The following is a 21,590-nucleotide window of genomic DNA, read 5'->3' on the forward strand; positions in this document are numbered from 1 at the left end:
TTCTCACCCCATTATGCACTGCCAGGCCAGCTGCCCACCCTCTCCCCACATCCCAGAGGCAGTGCTGGCACAGAGCTGTGCAGGCACAGCCTCTGAGATAAACTCTGCTGGTTCCTGTTCACAGGGGGGACCAGATCAGTGCAGAAGAAGCAGGCAGGTCTGCTGTCCATGACCCAATTCCTGAGAGGACAATAACTGCATTTCTCTTTTTTTTTTGCATCCTAGTGTTTTGGAGAGCACAGTCCAAAGAGTAAAATCCATCACTGGGAGCAGACCCAGGCCCTGGCCCAGGAGGGGCAGCTGGGAACATTTCAGGATGTGCTGCAGAACATCACCTGCACAACAGAGTGGGGATCACACACAACCATGTAGAGTGTAAACTGTTCTTTATTTCTTGCTGGTCATTTTTTGGAACATGCCCTGGCTGTTCCACAATGATCCTGAGGCAAAAAGAACTCAGAAAATCTGTTGTACAAATTTGACATGAGCTGGGCAATTTTTTCATCCAGAGCATTATTAATTTCTTTTGGGGATTCCATTTCCACATGAAGCATGGCTGAGTGAACACTGCTGAAACACACAAATACCAAGACCACCACCACCACAAACAGCAGAAATTACACAGCACTTTTATAATACTGAAAATTCTCTCCCACTGGCAGTTAGAGTAAACATGTCCAAAGGCTTCTTTGTATGGAGAGCAGCTACAATGAACAGTCTCAACATCAAAATCAACTGGAAAACAATGATTTCAGGTAAAGTGTTAAATTAAATCTAACTAGGAAAGGAGTTCTACAATAATCCTAGTTTTGAGCACTGTTGTTTGGCAGTCTCCTTCCTGCCAGGCTGGTTGCAAAAACCACTCTTCACACCCAGCTTACCAGTCCAGCTGAAATTTGAGCAGCCTCCAAATGGACAAGGAATGGAAATAGGAGAAAAAGAGAAAATAAATCAAAGTACACCAATTAATTTTCATCTCTCACATTGTTCTTCCTGCTCAGCTGGGGAAAGGGAACCTTTCCAAGTGAGTTCAGAAATGCTGTGGGTCCCTTCATCCATTCCTGTCAAGTCTTCAGTGAAGAAGGCTGGAAAATGCTGATGACAGGCAATAAAGTAGAATCACTGAAATTCATAAATCTGAAAATTTGGAAGAAAAAATATCTATATGCAAGAATAATGAAGAAAATATTTGTCAGCATTTAAATGAACTGTTTCAGACTGGAGGCCTCTTCTGCTCAAAAACTTCATGGAAGTGCACAATTGAAGAAAAACCCTTGAGAGACACAATGTGCAGCACAGCCATGGGAGATGAGAAGGATAAATTATTCTGGTTTTTCATTGTGGACAACATTCATACCTTCTAAATTTGGGAACACAAATTCTTTTTCTGCCCCTCTCTTCCTCCCTCCATTTTTTAAGTTATGAACTACAGAAACTCTGAACTAGCAGCTTTTCTAGTTCTTTTTCAGATGAAAGGTAACAGGCATTCTGTAAACCCCTGTGCTCTCCTTTCTGCACCACAGCCAAAATGTAATAATAGAGCTCAGCAGAGCTGTGAATTGCTTCCATTCATCCTCATCAAGTATTTACTTCATACACTGGAATTCATCATTCCAAAGTCCACCTATCAGGAGAGTCAGTCTATAGCCAGGCTAGTTAGGATAATACCCAAGGATTAAAAACAATACTGTAGTGATTTCTGTAGCACCACAGGAATCCACTGTAAAATTAACACTGTATTTCAGGTATTTTTGCAGTCACATTTTCAAGATGATGCACACAAACCAAACAGCCTGAGGGCAACAGAGCATTACAGTGCACAGTAAGACTCAGCTTTTCCAGGGAAAGGAGGGAAGAGCAAAAGCTTAGCAAAGCTTTGCCAACTTTCTGTTCCCTCACAGATAATCTAAGTATTCAGACTTAAACATTATTGGTTAGAGTTTAAAATAAAAGTGACTGCAGTAATGACCTGCCAGTACTACTCAACAGTATGTTACAAGACCACATAATAAATGAGAAACAATTTCCATAAAATTTCTAATAAATACACTCCCTAAATTCTAGTGTCTGACAAAAATCCCTGAGTTAATTCTCATCAGTGTAAGGTCTCCCGTTTTACAAAGAAGTTTTGGTTCAATCAGGCAGAAAATCACTTCCTGATGTGCAGCTGTCAGTGCTGACTCAAGGTACACTTTCACAATATATATATTTATTTCTACAGCAGTGCCAGAGATTCCATGAGCATCTGAATCCTTGCAATGTAACGAAGTCTGGGACTCAGCTATCAGAGAGCAGCCACAGGCAGGAAGGCACCTACACCTGGTTAGCAGGAGCTTAAACTGGAAAAATAAAGGCAAGTTCACTTTTTAGGCAGATAACATTACATCTTGTGGTCACATTGGTTTTCTGCAGAGCAACCATGCTGACAGGAGCTGCTGACAGGAGCCACTGCCAGTGCCACAGGAGGGGCTGGGAACTCCTAGCCAGGAGTGGATGTGGTGCTTCTGGTGCTGCTGAACTATCACATGGCTTACATGAAGTCAAGAAACCTCTGCTAGAAACTTTATTATAAAAATGACTGCAGTCTTTTCCAGGGATCATTTTCTACCAAGTTTCTGAGTTAGTTCCCTGGTTTCACCACATGTGTTTGTATCGGCCTTTGCTTCCTTAGGGCATGAAATCTCTGAAGAGATAAGGCCACTTTAGGGCCATCAGATCCCACCTGATAGAAGCAAATGCTAAAAACCTCACCTTGATCTCAGCCACTGCTTTCAATCTACTAAAATAAGGAACTTTTCTTGTGGGAAAGACCATCTCAAAAAAAGCCCTGTTGGTGTTGAAAATTGCATTCTCATTCAGGGGGTTAAAAAAAAAGGAATCATAAAAGACTACATGGAAGTTCATAGACATCTGAGATAAAATTAGGGTTCCATAAAAATAAATTTTCCCCTTGTTTTCAACTGATGCAGATTTTCATCTTCTAAGACCAAATCTTCTCTGACACAGAAAGAACATAAAATATAGAACCACTTTAGTTGAAACCTGAAACATTTGTAAAAATGGGAAGAGAGAAAAAGAGAGTAATCACTTGGAGGAATACTGAGGTGCTTTGAGTACTACTCAAAAGCAGATATAAACTGAAAAATTTATTATTATTAACTGCAAAATGAAAACACCAAAATGAAATGCTACTAAAAGCTATTATGCTTGATGGGCAAAGCTTGTTAATTTGAAAATTACATCAGGATGAGTCAAGTGTGCTGATATAGAAAAACTGTATTTTAAAAAACAATTAACAAGTATTATCATGACATGCCCATTAAACTGAGCTAAGGCAGTTGGTCTCTGGATCCATCTTAGGATAAATTAGGGTAAACACTTGGAATCAACAAGTTCTTAATGTGAACTGGCTGAAATTTTGGAAATTAAACAACAGCAGTCTTTCAAGGATTAGGACAATGTGCATTATCTTATGTGTATATGTCACATTATGCAGAAAAAGACTGATGTAATGTCTATTCACCTTGCTGTCTTGAAAGGACAAGTTATTTCAAGTTTCTGCTTTGTTCACCATGTACCCTAAACCATTTTTGCATTGCAGGTATTCTCAAGACCTTTTTATCTGTCATTTTTACATCATCAAAAAGTCATATTTTAGAATGGCAAAGAAGAATTGTCCAGTAACTGAAGAGAGTGACTCAAAGAAGGACCATCAGTAATGGAGCTGAAAAGAGCATTACTTCTTCCATTGGCTGCTTTGGTCAGTGTTCCTTTAGGATGCCCAGCACTCATTGCAGCAGTGTTGGCACCTCCCTGGTTCTTGCTGTCCTCCTGAAGCTCAGTTCAGACAGTGCCAATAGCTGTTATTGAGCAACCCAATTGAAAATTATTAGAACCAAACTGAGAAGGCCAAGACAAATGCCAAAAATAACCAAGGCACATGCCTGTGAAGAAAGAAAAGGAAAAATTAATGTTTTGCTGAAAGAAGCATTTTACATGTCCAAGGCTTATGAGAGTGCAAAAGAACAGGTATAAATAGTATCTTAAAATTATCTGTAATGTTTCAAATTACTCAGTCTTCAAACACAAAGTATCTGCTTAGTGGGAAACGAAACCAAGCCTGGGAGTTTCACTGGAAGCGCCTGGAACAGTCTGGTTTCCCTGCTCACACTATCCAGCTGCACAAAAAATAATTTGCCCTTTACAACTCTAAACAAATTGAGAAACTTATTCCTATTTTACTCAAAATACAATTAAAATTACAATGGATTTCTTACATTTTTGAATAGTCAGATGATAACAAAACTGCAGTTCAAGAACTGCAGCTTGCTGATTTATAAAAAGCCCCCAAATCTGCTGGAACTAGTCATGACTTTAGACAGTCAGAGAGCATCATTATTAGATTTTCTTTCAGATTCCCTGTTTTGTCAATACAGGAGCAGCCCCATGAATCATAAGAATGGCAAAAATACTATGCATAAACAGCTTGTCAGCATTTTGGCTGCTGCCATGAAGCTGCTCCACTGAGCAATGGTTAAAATGAAGACATTTAGTTGCAGTGCAAAAAGCAGGCTCCTGCACAAACTCCAACCCAGATCTTAACCTACTACAACAAAAGAAAAATCACAAAGAGGAGGAAAAAAATGCAAAAAGGAAGAGGAAAAAAAAAAAAAGAAAGAAAGAAAAAAAAATTTACAAAGTCTTTTATAGAAAACAAGCACAAAACAGGAAAAAACTGAGCAGAAACTGGATTAAAAGTCAACATCTGAAAACTATAGAGAAAAGCACATACTCAGATCAATGGTCCAGTACTTGGACACACTGCCTGCCAAAAACCTCTGGTGAAGAAGGAGTTTCAGAAAGACCAGAGCTACCAGGAAGGATGAAAGAAAATGCTCAGAGATTTTGTGAGCTGCAATGAAAACAAGAGCTCTGCCCCTCGCATTGTGTGCTCCACTGTGTATTAAAATGCATTCAAAATGAGCCTGTTTAAATATTATTAGTGCAAATGAAAAAACAGAAAACATACCCCAAGTTTCTGTGGTGATATAAAGTCCTCTCTGTTAAGTTTAAGATAAAATAGTCCAGGATATACAAAAAGCAGACATGTTGATGTGGTTGAACCTTTAAAAACCAGAAAGTAAGATTTTGTTTAGAGAATACTGAAATACATTGCTGAATCATATATGAATTTCTTGAAGTTAAAATAAAAAACAAGAAAACCAACCACCACAAGAACTTACCAACCACTCCAAATACATTTTTAATGTCTGGCACGTACATTGCAAACAGAACAACAACTGCATTCAGTGTTAAGGTGACAAGGATATGGCAAATCCACGACCCAGGAATATGAGAGAAAAATACCATCAACACAGCTTTCCTTGCCTACACAATACAAAGACAAACATTGTGTGGGTAAATACATACAGACACACACATATTTTTTGATCTTATCTCAATTTCATAACCTTAAGAATTACATCATTCCAGATGTGAAAGAGCCTTTTAAAAATCAGAATGCCAGAAGCTTAGTAATAGTTTAATATTTTGTCTTTCTGTAGTGTAGAATGTAATTTATTACTGTATTAAAGCAAGATTTATCACATGGCCATTAGTTTTAAGAAATTACTGGTCCTTTCCTTTTTTGGAGAGACAAAAGAAGGCCTGGGGGATAGTGCTTTGTTTCTTTGAAAATGCCTGGTAGCAAATGTCAGCATGTTGCCAACAGATACATAATCTATACAGTGCTCCTATGCACAGAGTTTTGCCTGCACAATTTTTGGTCCTAAATGAATGAATTTCAATTCTACCACAGTATTGATAAGCCAAACTAGGGTTTTGGGTTTTTTTTTTTGTGAAATAGGTCTGTATGTGTTTTTAATTTACAACTAAATTGAGTTTCAAGTATAAGTGTGTTTGTGTGTGGGTGCGTGCATGTAGAAAGGAAAAACCAAGTCAGCAAAACTCAATTTAAGAGAAAAAAAAAAATCAAACTAAATAAACTTTGGAAGTTCTGAATTCTCTAAATTAAAAACAATGCTGTGGGCTAGTTTTAATCTGAAATCTGTCTCAAGAGCACAAATTAGCTTAGTGGTTAGTTGTTATTTTGGAGCTTTCATGGAACATATGCAAATATGTGGTCTTTGATCAATCACTTGACAAGTGAATAAGATACACAAAACTAGATGTGACTCAAGAATTGCAGTCTGCAAAACATTAGTGACCAGTGCTCACTGCCAGCTCCAGAGCTCTCAGGAATACTCACTGGGAAATGGATTAGAGGGACTGTCAGGAGCACAGCAAACAGAATGGCTGCTCTCACAGTCATGATGATGGTATCATGGGGCAGGTACCTGGAGTAACCTTGTAGCAGCTCAGAGTCCACTCTGTCTGAAAACAAGACAAATTGATTGCTTTCTTAATCACTGCAAAGCAAAGGTAATTAGCAAAGAATATTAAGGTGAGATTCAAATGGATCCATCTGCTTGGGGGACACAGATACACTCTGGCATTACTGATATACTAGGATGCAAAATCTTCAGGGAAATGAGAAACTTCAGGAGGCAAGACCAGGCAGAGCCTCTGCTGAAGCAAAAGATGCCTAAAGAAAAGACACAAACATGAAGGAAACAGCATAAATAAAAGAGGAAATTTAACAGCAAAACTCAGAGCACTGAGAGTGGTCTGCTACCCTGATTTTTTTTTTATTTATTTTTTTTTAATCTTAACTCTGTTTTTTTGGACTTCAGAATGGACTGAAATTTTCAAAGTCTGGTCACCCTGTGAAGTTTCAAATTCACAGAAAACAGAAGAAACCATGTGAACCACAGAGAGATGAAACATGCCTCATTTCAAAGAGGAAACTCTTCTTTTGTTTCCAATTTAAAATAAAATGTTTTACATTTTCTCAGACTGGTGTTTTAGGAACAGGGAACAGACTTTCTCTGTTTAAAGAAGTAAGTTAATTAAACAAGACAACCAAAAAGTGAAAAGGAGAAGCAGCTTCCAAGGGGAAAAAAACCAAACCAAACAAACAAAACAATTCTCTTACAGAGACACCCACTCTTGATTCCAGCATTTCAGGCTCCTGAGTCTTGGGGTTACTAAAAGAAATCAAGCCTGCAGAAAACCAAAAGCATTCCCAGTGAAACAAACTGAAAGGCCTCAGTCAAGACAGGGTCTGGTCCCAAAGAAATCATGGCAGTAAAGGTAACAGGAACTGGGATGGCTTCCAGGACTATTTTTCTTTCCTCTTTTTTTCCCTCCCCCTTCTTATTAAGATTTCATCTGGACAGATGATTACCCTGCACTGCCTACTGAACCTCTCTGAGCTGCACTTAAATTTATGTTCTCCAACAAACCTCATGGAGACAGTCAGGAAACAGCAATAGTGGCCAGTAGACTATTAGGGCCTTTGAGACCACCTCCCCCCATATAATTTTTCTAAGGTTTCTGGATATCTAGGGAATATTTTCAGACATGCTTACACTTGGGGGTAAAAGGTACAGAAGTCCCTAAAAATCTGGAACTATTAGATGCTGAAAGCCAATATTCATGGTGTTTTGTCAGCCACCATCTCATCCTCACAATCAAGAATTATAAAACACTTGAAAGGAGAGAAAATCCTAATCAGAACTTTCATCTTGCTGCCTTACAGTCTCCTGTAAGAATTTTTATTCATTCCAATCAATGAAGATTAGCATGTGATCATCTCATAATAATGAGTTTCCAGAAGATATCAGAAGGATCCTCATGGATGACTGCGATGCATTTATGTGACAGCACTGGTATGAAACTACAACAGAATCAGCAAGTAGAGGAAATTCAATAAACCAGTTGTGTTATCATTGCTGTATGAAACAAACACTCACCTACCTCTGCCAGGGCTGTGATGGACCTTTAAAAAAGGCCACTGTGTAGATAAGGGGTCTGAAATCTTTCTGTGCACTTGGGAAGTACAAGAATGCCAGACAGAAGAAGTCATCTATGTTTAAACTCTACTAAAAATCTGTACCCAGAAGTATTTCCAAGTGCAAATGTAGAGTAATTAAATTGGTACTGCAGCACGCTGTCACCTAAACTCTACGGCAAATGAAAATGCCTGTAGAATTTGGTAGGCCAAGTGTGATACCCCACCCACTCTTCTGACTGGTAACAAAAAGGTACAGCTACTTCACCAAATATCAACATTTCTAAGGAATGTGCACTTCTTGCTTCAGTTCATGTATCAAAGAGACACATTTCTGGTTCAGGATCTGCATGTGCTGGAAAACCCAGTTCAAAGCCTATCCTTTTGATTTTTTAAAATCTGAGGGTTCAAGTGTACTAATGCCTGAAGCATCCCAAGAAGAAGACATTAACCATTTATCATTAACCTTTGCTCTAAGGAATATTTGAAGAATACTCTTACCATAAAATGTCAGGTACCCAAAGAGAGCAGACATGAAGTAAATTAGGAAACTCAGACCAATTCCTGTGACAGTTACATTCTGCATTCTCCTTTTGGATGGACTAAAATGGAAAAAGAAAAGGAAATCAGTGTTGTTTTATCTGTATTGAGGATGATTAAACACAGCACAATCTATATAGCACCTTGCCTTTAATAAGGAAGTACTGGCCTAATTTAAGGCCACTGAGCATTTGCTGATGTCTGTGCTCTCACTGATATTTAAGGGGTTTAAAAGTATTTTTAATCTGGTAATTAAAAGGATACTTTTCAAGCAGACAATTTAACACTGTTGCCATCATGTATGGAATTCAGACATCCCAGTGTTTCTTTTAAAAGAAAATTGGGATTTACACAGGATGATGCCTATTCAGAGCCAGGAACAGAATCTGTCAAAAACCCTCACTGGATCAGATATGGCCAAATGCAGATTAAGTTACTGCCATAAAAACTGACTATTAAAGTACCTTAGCAAATTACCTTTTTTTTTTTCTCCAATTGTCCAGGGCAGGACAATATCCTGACATTGATGATGGAACCGCATTTGCTACTTTTCTCCCCTCTAAGAGAGAAAAAGCCAGTACAGACTAAAACTACATTTTCCAAAACCATGAAAGCTCCTCATTCTGCAATGTTTTATGGCACTGACTTAAAAATCAAAAATTACTCTGGATAAATTTGGGGAAAGTATTGCAAAGAATGGTTATAATTATATTTTAATATTGCATGTGTTCATACATTACCTTTGGAGCTCACAATAGATTGGCAAGACTGAGGTATGGCACAGGAAAGAGAAGGCCATAGTTGGTATTGCATAAGCACTCTGAAAGAAAACATCTTGTAAGTTGCTTGCTGTTATTACTGGTTGGAAAAATATCTGTATGAACTCAGAATTCAGTTCAAGTGTTGGAAGTCAGTGGAAATATTTCCAGATGAATACTTTGAGATAAATCTTCACAAGGCAGAAACTGTGTCTCTGAATCAGTTCACAAAAATTCAACCTTTTCAAGTCAAGTAAGTTCAAGTGGACATAGCTCAGTTTCATCATCAGGAGAAGTCATGCTGCCTATAAGCCAAAAACTGGAAGATTCTTTTTTGACTATACTGAAGCCAAGTACTTATGTAGAAAGAGCAGGATGTGTCCCAGAGCCAATGTATCATTTGTGAAATTCTCTAAGAAGTTTTCCAAATTCTAATATCCATGGCTATTTGTCAAAGTACTGATTCCTTTACCCTGACCTCACTATTGCATTACTCCTTCAGAAAAATTTGGATAAAACAGAAAATATAACATGCTTTGGCATCTTAAATTTTAAGACAGTTATGTAATTAAAGATGCAGCCACACGATTAGTGGTGTATTATTCTAAAAATCTGTAATAAAAGCGATGAGTCATCTAGTACAGCTTACTGTAATTGCCAAGTAGAATAAGCTGAACTACTGCAAACACTTTTGTGCTGAAATCTTGGGGGAAGTAGGATGGACTTTTGTTTTTTCAGACAAATGCTGCCACATCCATCCTAAATCTCACTACAGGGCTATCCCAGATTTACCTTTTTCTTTCCTCTTCACCCCACAGAGACCAGGATTCTACATGGCATCTCCTCTTCCACAAGTCTTAATGGGTGGTTACATGACTTAAACATCACATTAACTAACAAATACCAGAGCTGGCACCCAAGAGATGCACAAGATTGCATCAGGCCTGAAGAATCCACTTCAGGTAAGGGAAAACTAAGGTTAGGTCCAGGCAGTGTCACTGCTCTGCCCTGCAAGGAACTAAGAGCACACAGCCAAGTAGCACCAACTTCCTGCTGAGGGCACATGAAGTTGGCTTGATCTGATTGCATGATGAGGCTGACCACTGCTCCATCTGTTATACTTTCTTCTTTGGTCATATTTCCAAAATATTTTCATAAATGCTAACTTGGACAGTCAGCTCTCATACAAAAAAAAAAAAAAAAAGTGAGACTGGATAACACTTGGCAGCAGGTACAGAAAATATTTCAGCAGCCCATAACGAGTTTTACACAGGGACAGCTTACCCTAGGTAAGGTTTAAACCCCAATTTTTTAAAAACCACCACCCCCCTTTAAGTTTGTGTATTGTTAATAGAGATTACCTCTTTTGAAAGATGAAAGAGCTTTGCTTTACAATCCCCAGTAGAATTGGAAACCTGCAAAACATAAATGAAAAAAAGAAAAAAGGCATAATGAAAGAATAAGCCCAAACCACAGACATGAAACTTTTCAGATTGTGATGATTAATAAAAGAAGGAATTTAAATTGCAAGCCATTCTGAAAGTGTTAATGTAAATAAAGCATTACAGTTTACTAGTAAAATTAGAACTTCAAACCAGCATGCACTTTACCTGTAAAGTCTCTACGTCACTACTCAGAGGTAGAGGACAAGGGATCGACCATTTTTTAATCATAACCTGCAGAGACAGCATATTTCATGTATGAATGATATCCTAAAAATCAGTTTTCAATTTAGATACACATAGTTGAAGTATCAGCCTGTTGGAACACACAGCAGGGAGCTACACCCCCAGTAAATTACCAGGCCTGCCTGGCAGACAGGCCACCAGAAGGAGACTGGACAGAAAAGCCTGTCAGTGCCATTCCACCCAGCTGCTCACCCTGCACAGCTGGCAGCCTTATGGCCCAAGGATCTGGAGGTGGGGCACTGCAATGGGCTCTGACATGAGCTGAAATACAACCAGCACTCCCCAGCCACTCTCCCTGGGCTCCACACCAAGGGCCTCCCGGCCGGAATTGCTGCTGCGTTAGCGATCCCAGGCTCGCGCCCGGAGCGCACAAGCCCTCAACAGAGATAGAGCAGAGCCTAGGGCTAATCTTAAAAGGCAGAAACATATGGTTTGGACTAGAAAGCAAAGGAAAAACAATAAATGCAATTATTGTCCCAGAATGTCATTGGGCCTTCAGCTACACCCTGCTGCTTTAGGGACTGCCAAGTAACAGGGCTGAAAATCAAAGGGAAATTAAACTAAGAAATGTTACCTCCTTTTTCAGGAGCCCAGTTTAAAATGATAGTTGCATTGCTCTCCTCACCCTAATTAATTTCCTATTGTAGTTGCCTGGCTTTAGAGGTTATAATTCTTTGGAAGCCTAGAGCAAATAATTAAAAACTTAATTAAAGACTCAGATTCACGAGAAGAATAACATGCAAGGGAGCTCTTCTCCTGGCTCAGAGAGCTGTGCTTTGCATGCTGCCAAGTGGTGTTTCCCAGAGGATTAGATGCTCCCTCTTGTCACCAGTGCCAGGAGAGGCAAACAAATGTTACCTCTGGCCAAAATGTGGGGAAAGAAAACTGTGGGTACAGGGCAGGCTGAGTGCACCGTGGCAGTAACACATTTTAAACTGCACAAGAGCAGCTCACTCTAGGTATGGAACTAGGTGTGAGCCTGCTCAGCAGCAGCCTGCAAACACCAAACACGAAAATATTATTTGGGCCTGGGTTGTATTTAAAGGCACCCAGACAGAGGAAGGCTTTGAAGGCTCCAGTGTAGTCAGCTTTGTGGGAACCCCCCCACTCCAGTCTAAAGCTGGAATAGGCACTGCAAAGGGACATGGAGCTGGAGGGCAAGGTTGGGGAAAGTAAAATGTGCCTGGCAGTGGTGAGGGGAAGTTTTCCTGTGAGCTAAAGAGCAAAGATATATATAAACATTGCAGAGGGAGGAGCAGACAAGCCAAACCTAAAAGGCTGGAGAACATTTTTCTAAAATAAATGTAAAACAGATTAAGAGCAGACTGAAGTGGAAATAAAAGAAGACAAAATAAAATGTACTAGGTGCATTTAAAAGATCTGTATTTATATTTTCCCACCTGTTTAATTATTGAAATGTATTTGGGTTGAAATCTAATGAGTTTCCCCAACAGGAAAGGATTTTTAAGCTGGCAGCACAGCCCAGTGAGCTGAGCAGTTGTACAGGCATCACAACCCTCCTCTAGAACTTTAAGCCTATTTAATTTAAACATTCTTTTGAGTGTAACAAACGATTGGTTTTAAGTGAAAAGAACTTAAAAATCAAGAGAGATTATAGTGGAGAAAGGGTATTTTAAGCCCACACCAAAAACACTGGTAAAGATAAAGTGTTCTCAGTGATTTTTGTTATCCTGCAGAGGGAAAAGAAGAATGCCTTTATTCCAGCAGTACTGACAGCACTCAGCAAAGGAGCTGTCTGTGCAAAACATCATTCATTGCATATGGCAGGTTCCCAATCTGCAACATGTTTTGTTCTGGGAACATAAACAAGAGATTTAGATAAACACCATCAGCAATCATTAACACCTCTGCTGAACAAGCTACCAATAATGCTGTCTCCACACACACAGAAAAAATACAAGCCTGTCTTTACGCTTCACCAATATTCAATAGAGCAAGAGAGGAGGTAATAACAAAAAAATTTCTTTTCCCTGAGTATTCAAGTCAGGGAAATATTCAACTGAGCAACAAAAGTGCTCAGGACCTCAGAGAATCAGGCTTTGAATTAATAGTTACACACACTTGTTTTTCTCCTAGATCAGCTCATCTCATTGTTTGCAGTATTTTTGTAAGTAAAGCCTAGAACCAGTTTTTTGGCTTTAAAGGAAGAGCTACTGAGGCACAGAGAGGACATTTGAGACCCAGAACAAAGAAGTCTCCAGCCCTTTGCTCAGTGCACTCCCATACCAGACTGACCAAGACGTCTCTTTTCTGCAGGCTGCAGTAAAATTGTGGCTTGCTGGCAAAAAGCTGAACAGATGGTGTGCACTTGAAAAGGCACAGAATTACTGTATATGCAAAATATAATTATATCACTTCCATATGACTAACACAGTTCTCTTCTGGAACAAATTAAAACATATCTGCCACACAGAAATTAACAGTGTGCAAACTAAAACACCATTTCAACAGCACATATCACCCACTTCAAAGCAATTAGATATGAAAACTAAACCACATTTAATGCCTTTGACTTTCAGGGCCTGAACAAGTCAAAGGGAATATTCTGTCAAGAGTATTGGTTTTCTGGAAATATCCGTAACGGCTTTTAAAAATTTTGACCCGAGTTAGATTTACTGTGGCTGCTGCTTTGCCATTTAACAAGAAAGAGTAAGCACTCAAACTTAACCATTTCATAAAAAATCCAGCAGTCTGTACTCCTTCATTAGCACTTTCTACCCACTTTTTTGATAGAGAATCACAAACTAAAATTTAGTTTAACTCATCCCAACTTGGCATGGCTGCACACAACTCTTGCTTATACATTTGCTTTTTCAGAGACTGAAGTTGTTTTCAAATGCATCCACCCATTACAACAGCTTTCCTCAGAGATCCATACACATTCCCTTTGAAATCCAGGAGCTGAACAGGTTTTAAAAGCCTTGCAACTTGCTTCAGCCAAAGGCCTATGTCAGCATTATAGCTAGTGCTTTTCCTTACCTTTTTTTTTTCCAATTTTTTTTTTCTTTTAAAGATAAATTTTAGGAGAGAGGTCAAAAGTTAAGGTAATTTATAAATATTACAAATGAATTTCCATTAACTCTGGAGAAGCTGTGGCTGCTTCTCAGTGTTCAGCTTAAGAAGAATACTTCCCAAGGTCCTACAAACACTGCAGCTCTCCAGGGATACCCTAGGGAGATGTTTTGACAGCTTTGAAGTTTGGTTTTATCACATGGTTTAGTTCCTAATGGATTGCCTTGGTCTCCTGGATGGCATGTTTGTTCAACTTGCCTTCAACTCTGTTTATCCCTTTGTAAAACAGGTATTAAATGCAAGTCAATGCAAGCCAGAATGACAGGGCAGAGGGGGAACATTTTTGCCAGGCTCCCAAATAAGATTCAAATAGATGAGAGTGAGAGTAGTTCAGTTGTAGCACATATTACACATATGCTTTAATACACTTTTTCCCTGTAAAAAAGAAAAAAAGTGCAACTTAAAGGCAAATTTTCTCTCTTAGATCTGCCTAGCAGGTCTCACTTTTGATATTTGGAAACATCTACCTCACAGGGGCCTTGAGAGGGTGAACATCAGGGTCAAAAACCCCCATATGGCTCAGAGAAAAGAACTTTTCCTTTCAGCTGGAAAGGAGAATAAGGTCATTGATGTATTAATGAATCTTGTAAACTGCCTTAATGAAGTTCTAGTTTTCTTTGCCTTTTTCTGAACTCTGTCACTCCATTATACATGTAAATTTAATTTATTTTGGAGTATATTAAATTTTCTGCTGCACTAGTTGTAGTAAGTAATAGTTAGAAGTTAAGAAAACAGAATTCCATTCCTCTGCTGGTAGCGAAACACAAATATATGTGCCAGCTCCCTTTGCTGCACCATCAGCAAAAAAAAAAAAAAAAAGAATTGTTATATTTACCAGCCCAAAATATAATTATTTTAACTCTTTTCACATGCTTGGAAGTTCATACACATTTCCCAGCCTCAGCAAAAAAAATGCAATGTGTCCAAGCAAGCACATACTGAACTTTAAGAAAATTCTAAATTTCACATAAAAAATTGAGGGGGAGGGGAAGACAATTAATTTCAAAACAGGCCTATGAAAACATTCAAACAATAAGGAAAAAAAAAAAAGGTAAACTGTGCAGAGATTTTTAACTTACCACAAGAGTAAAGTACACCGTAAAGAAAAATGATAAACTACTTGTGTAGCCAAGAAAGCCTGTAAAATAACAGTAAAAATAAAAGAGAATTTATAAGGAAAGTGATCCTAATGTACAGCTAAAGCTTTACATTTTAGGCATGTTTTCTATTACAGTGCTTGGTATCTGGGGCTTAGGACTCAGAATAACAACATTCCAACTGCCTGTCACAGATCATTTATGTAGTTTTGTAGGGCAGAATTAGAACTGGCTTACCACTAATGGCATGCTGTAAGTAAATGCAGCTCTTTAATGTTCTGCTGTAAAGATTTTATTTTAGTATTGCAGACAAAATACTACTGCAACCCAAGTAATAGGTTAACTAGGCAGGGCTGGAAGGCAGAACACACTACAACTTAAGTAATCACCACCACCAGCAGCCCCCCGCCAGTTTAAATAAATAAATAACCCATTAAGGTTTTAAAGTCTTCAGCTGTAATTGCTACTAAAGTAGAATAATATTCGCTTCTCTCCTTTAATTACTCACCAATTTTAGGAAGAAGGGCAAGAGGAAAAACAATGCAGACTGAAGTAAGCAGCAGCAGCAGTCTCCCATCGAGGTACCAAGACCTGTTGGAAATTTGATTTAAGACTGATACAACGCTCAGGAGTCCTAAAAATACGTTTAATTTAGAACTGAGATCTTAGACAAAGCAACCACTAGGACAAGAAGAAAATAATTTCCTGTCTCACATGCTATTTACATGAATTTGTACTTGTAGTTTCTACACTGATATAAAACAGCACTCCCAGATGATGACAGAGGAGAGCTTCATTCTGTAAGAAACCAGCATTGCAAGCACTGTTCCACAGGCAAGTGTCTGCATGGGTCAGGGGCCTGATGTGTGCCAATTAATATTTCTCATCAGTACAATATGCAAATCCCTGCCTTGATTCACAGCAATGGTCAGAGGGGAGGGTATTTCATACTCTACAGATTTCCAGCAGAAGTACTTACATAGCAGTGTGTATCTAAAACTGGATTACAATGAGCTGCATATTTACACACCTGAAGAAACAGCAACATCAATTTCCACTCACTGCTGAGCTTCCCTTCCTTGCACACATCCATGAAAGACGTAAAGGACAGAAGGGATAAAAATTGTGCTGATGAAATCTGGTAGAATGTTTATACATAAAACCACACACATTAAAAAAGCACTGTAGAGGCGCATGAAGTCCTCACACATTTAAAATCTATTTGAAGCATCAAAATCCCATCTCTGAAGTGAGGAAAGCACAGATGGATAAGTTGTTAAGTAAAAGAAACATCTTGAGGGTGGCTGCCCCGACTTGGCAATAACCATATCCTGTACTGATAAACATCTTGCACATCAGCCTCCAACTTTACCACCTATAAACACCTTGACTTTTGACCTTCCAGTTTATTTAGTCCAGGATATGGTTAGCACCTAATAAACAGGCAGCACCTCAAGTTATCATGAGGGAAGTACCATAACACCTGTGTTAAAGAAGAATTATCATACAGGTATATTAACTACTGCTATACATCATTGACAGCCATTTGTATCACTTGTTTGAAAAGAAAATGTAATGTAAGTAAACAGAGAAATTTCAAGGTTAAGGGCATCTTCACTGTATCAAACCCAAAGCAACCATTAGGTGACAATGTCTATATTAAAAACAAGTCAAAATACATCATTCTTCAAAAAGTACATTATTAGTTATGTCTGCTACTGCTAGAGTGAAGAAGCAACTTTGCCAAGATTGGCTTCTTGCTGTAGCATTTATTCTTCACATTGTTATTATTTAGCATTCATATATTTTTAAACTTTTCCTTTCTTTCCAGTCTGGTGGATGTTCAGATTAGGAGGAACAGCATCATGGCAGAGAACATAAGGATCATGCATGATGTGTAGATGTGGAACCTCTGTTTAAATCTCCTGACCCTAAACAGGCAGCAAACCCACAGCTGCCACCAAGGCTCACAAGCTCAGCAGAACAGACAGAAATTTATTTTGGTTACTTTATGGTAAATGAAGAAATGTTTCTGGGTGAGGGGAGGAACAGAGAGGAAAACAGCAGTGAGGAAATGAAGGAGAAAAAGTAATTTTGTACATTGCTTCATTTTGGAATATCACTTTTTATACTTAAAAAAACCTCAAACTGCATAGTGGACTGGTTATTGCAAAATGTGTCCATTTTCTCCTCAAAGTACTGCTGTAAAAATACACTTATTTTCCAAAGGCAGAATAAATGTTTTGATAGTGCCTTTAAAATCAATCTGATCTGTAAATTTAATCCTCTATGATAAAAGCATTCAAAATATGAAATACAGAATATAAATCCTTGACTCTGCTGAAAAAGCTTTGGTATGCAGATGTTTCTACTCCCACCCCCATTTTTTTAACTAAAAGCAGACATTTATAAATTGCTTTAATTTCATTCCTGAATTCAACAGAACAAGATATTCATATGTTCTAAATTAGGATCTTACTCTCAGTTCATATCAATTATACAACACACAAGCAAGACAACTTAATTGCATCAATCACATCCTCTGACAGGGTCATTAAATGTTAACAGAGGGCTCACAAATTACAACTTTTTAACACAATCCTCATTTGAAACTATGTTCATGTCATCAAAACTATGTGGAATTCTTGTTATGCAGACAAAACCATCTCCACTCAATATTAATAAGTGTTCATATTGTATGGTTTTGTTTTTTAAAAAGGCATGAGGATGTGTTAGACTGGCTCTGAGCCTTTCAAACACATGCACACCTGCTAACCTCTATCTATAAAAATAATTTAATGCACAGAACATTCTTTAAATGGCTTTCCCAAATGTACAGCTCAGGAGGGTTTATGCATATAAAATACTTTCACAGATAGTTTAACTGACACTTTTGATACATCCTAACTACAGTTAAGATAAATTCTGCACCAAATGAAAGTGTATCAGATGCCATAATGACTTAACAAAAACAGAACAGTTGTGCAATCCCATCTGGAAACAAGTGGTCCAGCTAAAAAAGTTGAATCAAACTATTCAATATTTATGCCCTTTGCATAAATCAGCTACTTCTTAGGCTTGGTATTTGATTACCTGTTTTTGTTGAACAATTTCCTACAATTTAAAATGTCTGCTAGTAAAAATGTACACTTAATATCTGCAAAAAAATACGCAGAAAATAAAAGATTATGATCTACCACAGCCATTAATATGGCAAAAGAAATTAAATATAGATGTAGGCATGCATATGTGCATGTTCCTGGAATACTGCTTTACCACTGCACTTGAACAATTTGCTAGGACAAATACTAGAGGAGGGAAATTGTGTAAAATAAACATTGATTATGCAATTACTCAAATTTACAGAGGCAGAAATTAGATGAGACCAGGCTGCCAATCACCTAAGTACTGGAGCTGTGGTTAGGATTCCTAATCTCAGCTCTTTCTAAATGCCAAGCTGAACTTCATTCCCATCTCCAACTGTAATTTCAGCTAAGGAAGAAGTGTGGGTGTTGGCAGAGCTGACAGATGACTGAGAATCACAACAGCTCAGGTGATTTGTAATAAGCAATTCAGCACTGTAACCTGTCTGAGAGCTCACATCAGATCTGAGGTAGGACCCAGACAGACAAAGCTGTTGGGAGCATTATCCCACAGGCACCTTAATGAAGAACTTTTCACAGTGCCTTTTTCAGACAGAACAACCCTTTGAGCAGCACAGAGTACCTCCAGGTGCTACCTACAAGGAGTTTTCTTAAGCTGTTTGTTTCAAAGTGTATCTTTGCTGGAAGAAAAGTCACTTTGCATAAAGAGAGCTGACATAAAATTAAAACCAGTTGTAAAGAGATGTTAGATGCTGAATTTGGGGCTGGACGGATTGGAACATATGCAGCAGATACAGCAGCAGCTCTTCACCACTGCGTATGGAGAGTGAGGTTGAAGTATGAGCTTGAAGGAGAAGGTTAGAGCACCCAAATGAAAGGCTGATGACTACCACAGCTGGAAGAGATGCATTAGCAGAATAAAAATAACATATATACATAAAACGTAATAGTTTAGGAAAAAAGAGAAAACTGACAAAAAACCCTGCTAAAACTGTGAAGGCCAGGAGGGCAGAAAGACAGAAAGCAAGATTACAGCCACAATTAACTTTTCAAACACATTATAAAATCCAGAAGTTGTAAGTGATAAAATGGAAAATCAACTAAAGTACCCTTTAAAAATCTGATTTCCTACTTAAAATTCACCCACCACATCCAGGAATAATACAAGCATCACACAGCCTTGAGACAATTTCACCACATTTCAATCCAGAGCAAGTTTTCAGCTCAAAACATCTGAAAATAGCAGTTTGGAAAAACAGTAATGCACTCCAAGATACACTGTTATGAATGACAGCAACACTGGAACAACTCAAACAAGATATTTCAGTGCTGAAGCTGCAGTGTTTGCCTCAGATTTCTTGTGACAGTTCTGATGGAAATGTGAGGGACACACTCCTTACAAACAGCTTTACAGCTCAACTGCAAAAAATAACTTCTTTACTGGGAGCCAACTTTAGGAATTATAAACCAAGTCTGGAAACCTGGCATTTTTCCCAAGACAAGTCCAATTACTAGAGCAAGACAACAAAATATTTCAATATAAATGCCTGCCATTTTTTGTACTGTGATTTTGAATTATGTGAAGTGCAAACATGACAGCAGTGGAAATGTTTCTTCTCCTCTCCTTCCCAGTACCTTCCTGCTCCCCCTTTTAAAATATTACAGAAGGGAGATTCCTGTAAATGGAGTTTTGCCACTGACTTTAAGGTCGTAGGACGGGAAATTGCCATGAGGAAAGAATCACGCTTAGTGTGTGTGTGCTGCAAAAGACTTGCCAAATACATTTCATATTCCAACAACTCATGTAAATGACTATTTATTTGCACATGTGAGATCAGAGAAGTGTCAGTACCCATCTCTTTCAGCAGTGCTGAGCCCCTTTTTTTCTTCACAACGAACACAGAACACACGAGCATTTTTCCTTACCCACTCTCGGCTCCACTCAAAAGCCCCGCAACAGCCCCAGGAAGTTCAGACTTCACAATTAACAGATAAGATGACATGGCTGCAAACAGAAGCAGGACAGATTTAGCAGAGGAACAGCAGCATCTCAGCCAGCACGGCTGGACCGGCGGGGTTACGCCTGGAACATCTCAGCTCCGCGTGAGACACCGCGGCACCAGAACCAGAATTTATTTTCTCATATACTTCCTTTAAAAATAGCTGCAAGTATTGCACTGATGTCAGCTAATGCCTCCAAAGAGACTCTTACAATGTGAGTCTTGAAACAAGGAAAACATAATCCAAAGGACTAAAAGGCAAAATAATATCATATACAGGCCTGCCCTTCTACCTGGGAATATAGACCTACAGGCCAGAGACGGACTATAAGGCTGCAGCACTCCTCCTTCCTCTTTATGAGACATTATTCATGATGACAGTAAATAATATTTGTTTCTCTCAATACAGTAGGGTTTTTAAAAGACTCTGTTTTGATAGTTGTTCAATTGCTGTTGTACTAAAATATAAGACAGAAATTCAAACACAAGTATATGACTTTAAGGGTTTTTTTTTATATACTGCAAGGTTTGGTCCTCAGAGCTAAGAGGTTTATCAGTGACAGATCCCTGCTTCTCATGATAAATCCATCACCACCAAGATCCCAACAATAATTACAAGTGAAGAACTGTACAGGAACTGTGAAGCAGAAGAGAAATTATTAGCTACTCTTACAGGAGTATTGACTTGGAATTAATTTTTTTAAATTTTATTCAGCAGAAAGCAATCCAAAACCTTCTTCACAGCATCACTTTTCTCCTTCACTAAAAACTGTGATCAAAGGAATGCATGAGAAGGTTTTTAAATCCCAATTTATACTAGTCTGATACCTTCACACACTGTTCATGTTTTTTTATGTAACCAGCAGAGAATTACTCAAAAAATCAAGCTTTACAAACAGCTTCAATGAGCATCAAAGCCTATGTGAAACTAATTTCCATCCTGCAGCAGCAAGTAATTTTAGTAATGTGTCAGTAAAAGCTTAATTATATTCAGTCCCTGACAAAAATTCATCTGTTTTACTCAAATTTTACTGTTCTGTATTCAGTAATTCTTTAGAATTTTACCACGGTCTATTTATTCATGCTTTACAATTAAAACATACATTTTGAAAAGGCAAACCAGCAAACTTTCATAAGCTGATATTTAAATAAGTTAGTGTGGGTTTTATTATTTGACAATTTTTTTGAATCTTAAAAGAAAAGACACATGGACTCAGACACTGCTGTACTACAGAAGTTACTGTTAAATTTTGAAGAAAGGGTAAGGTGGTCCCTATAAAGAAGGAAAATTTTATTAATACAAACTGACATCTACCTACCACAAGGTTAAATTAAAACCATTTGGTAAGTCACTAAATAATAATATTCACTTCTTCATAATTAAAACCTATGGTTTTT

General features: G+C 38.2%; 1 protein-coding gene across 3 annotated transcripts in view; it reads right to left on the reverse strand.

The window, feature by feature from the left end:
- Positions 1–369: 369 nt before the first annotated feature.
- Positions 370–21,590, reverse strand: part of SLC38A6 (solute carrier family 38 member 6) — a 37,412-nt gene continuing 16,191 nt past the window's right edge. For 2 of the 3 annotated variants that reach the window (XM_023927372.2, XM_086895558.1), the window contains exons 6-16: positions 20,119–20,197; positions 15,597–15,679; positions 15,071–15,129; positions 10,821–10,886; positions 10,572–10,625; positions 9,193–9,272; positions 8,414–8,514; positions 6,269–6,393; positions 5,244–5,388; positions 5,030–5,124; positions 370–3,944 (exon numbers count right to left, since the gene is read on the reverse strand). In XM_023927372.2, the coding sequence (XP_023783140.2) occupies positions 3,864–3,944; positions 5,030–5,124; positions 5,244–5,388; positions 6,269–6,393; positions 8,414–8,514; positions 9,193–9,272; positions 10,572–10,625; positions 10,821–10,886; positions 15,071–15,129; positions 15,597–15,679; positions 20,119–20,197 (968 nt within the window). In that variant the 3' untranslated portion in view covers positions 370–3,863. The remainder of the gene's footprint in view (positions 3,945–5,029; positions 5,125–5,243; positions 5,389–6,268; positions 6,394–8,413; positions 8,515–9,192; positions 9,273–10,571; positions 10,626–10,820; positions 10,887–15,070; positions 15,130–15,596; positions 15,680–20,118; positions 20,198–21,590) is intronic. The other variant, XM_086895557.1, reaches the window with a different exon arrangement.

This window comes from Cyanistes caeruleus, chromosome 6, assembly GCF_971803275.1.
Source record: "Cyanistes caeruleus chromosome 6, bCyaCae1.hap1.1, whole genome shotgun sequence".
Classification (NCBI taxonomy): Eukaryota; Metazoa; Chordata; class Aves; order Passeriformes; family Paridae; genus Cyanistes; species Cyanistes caeruleus.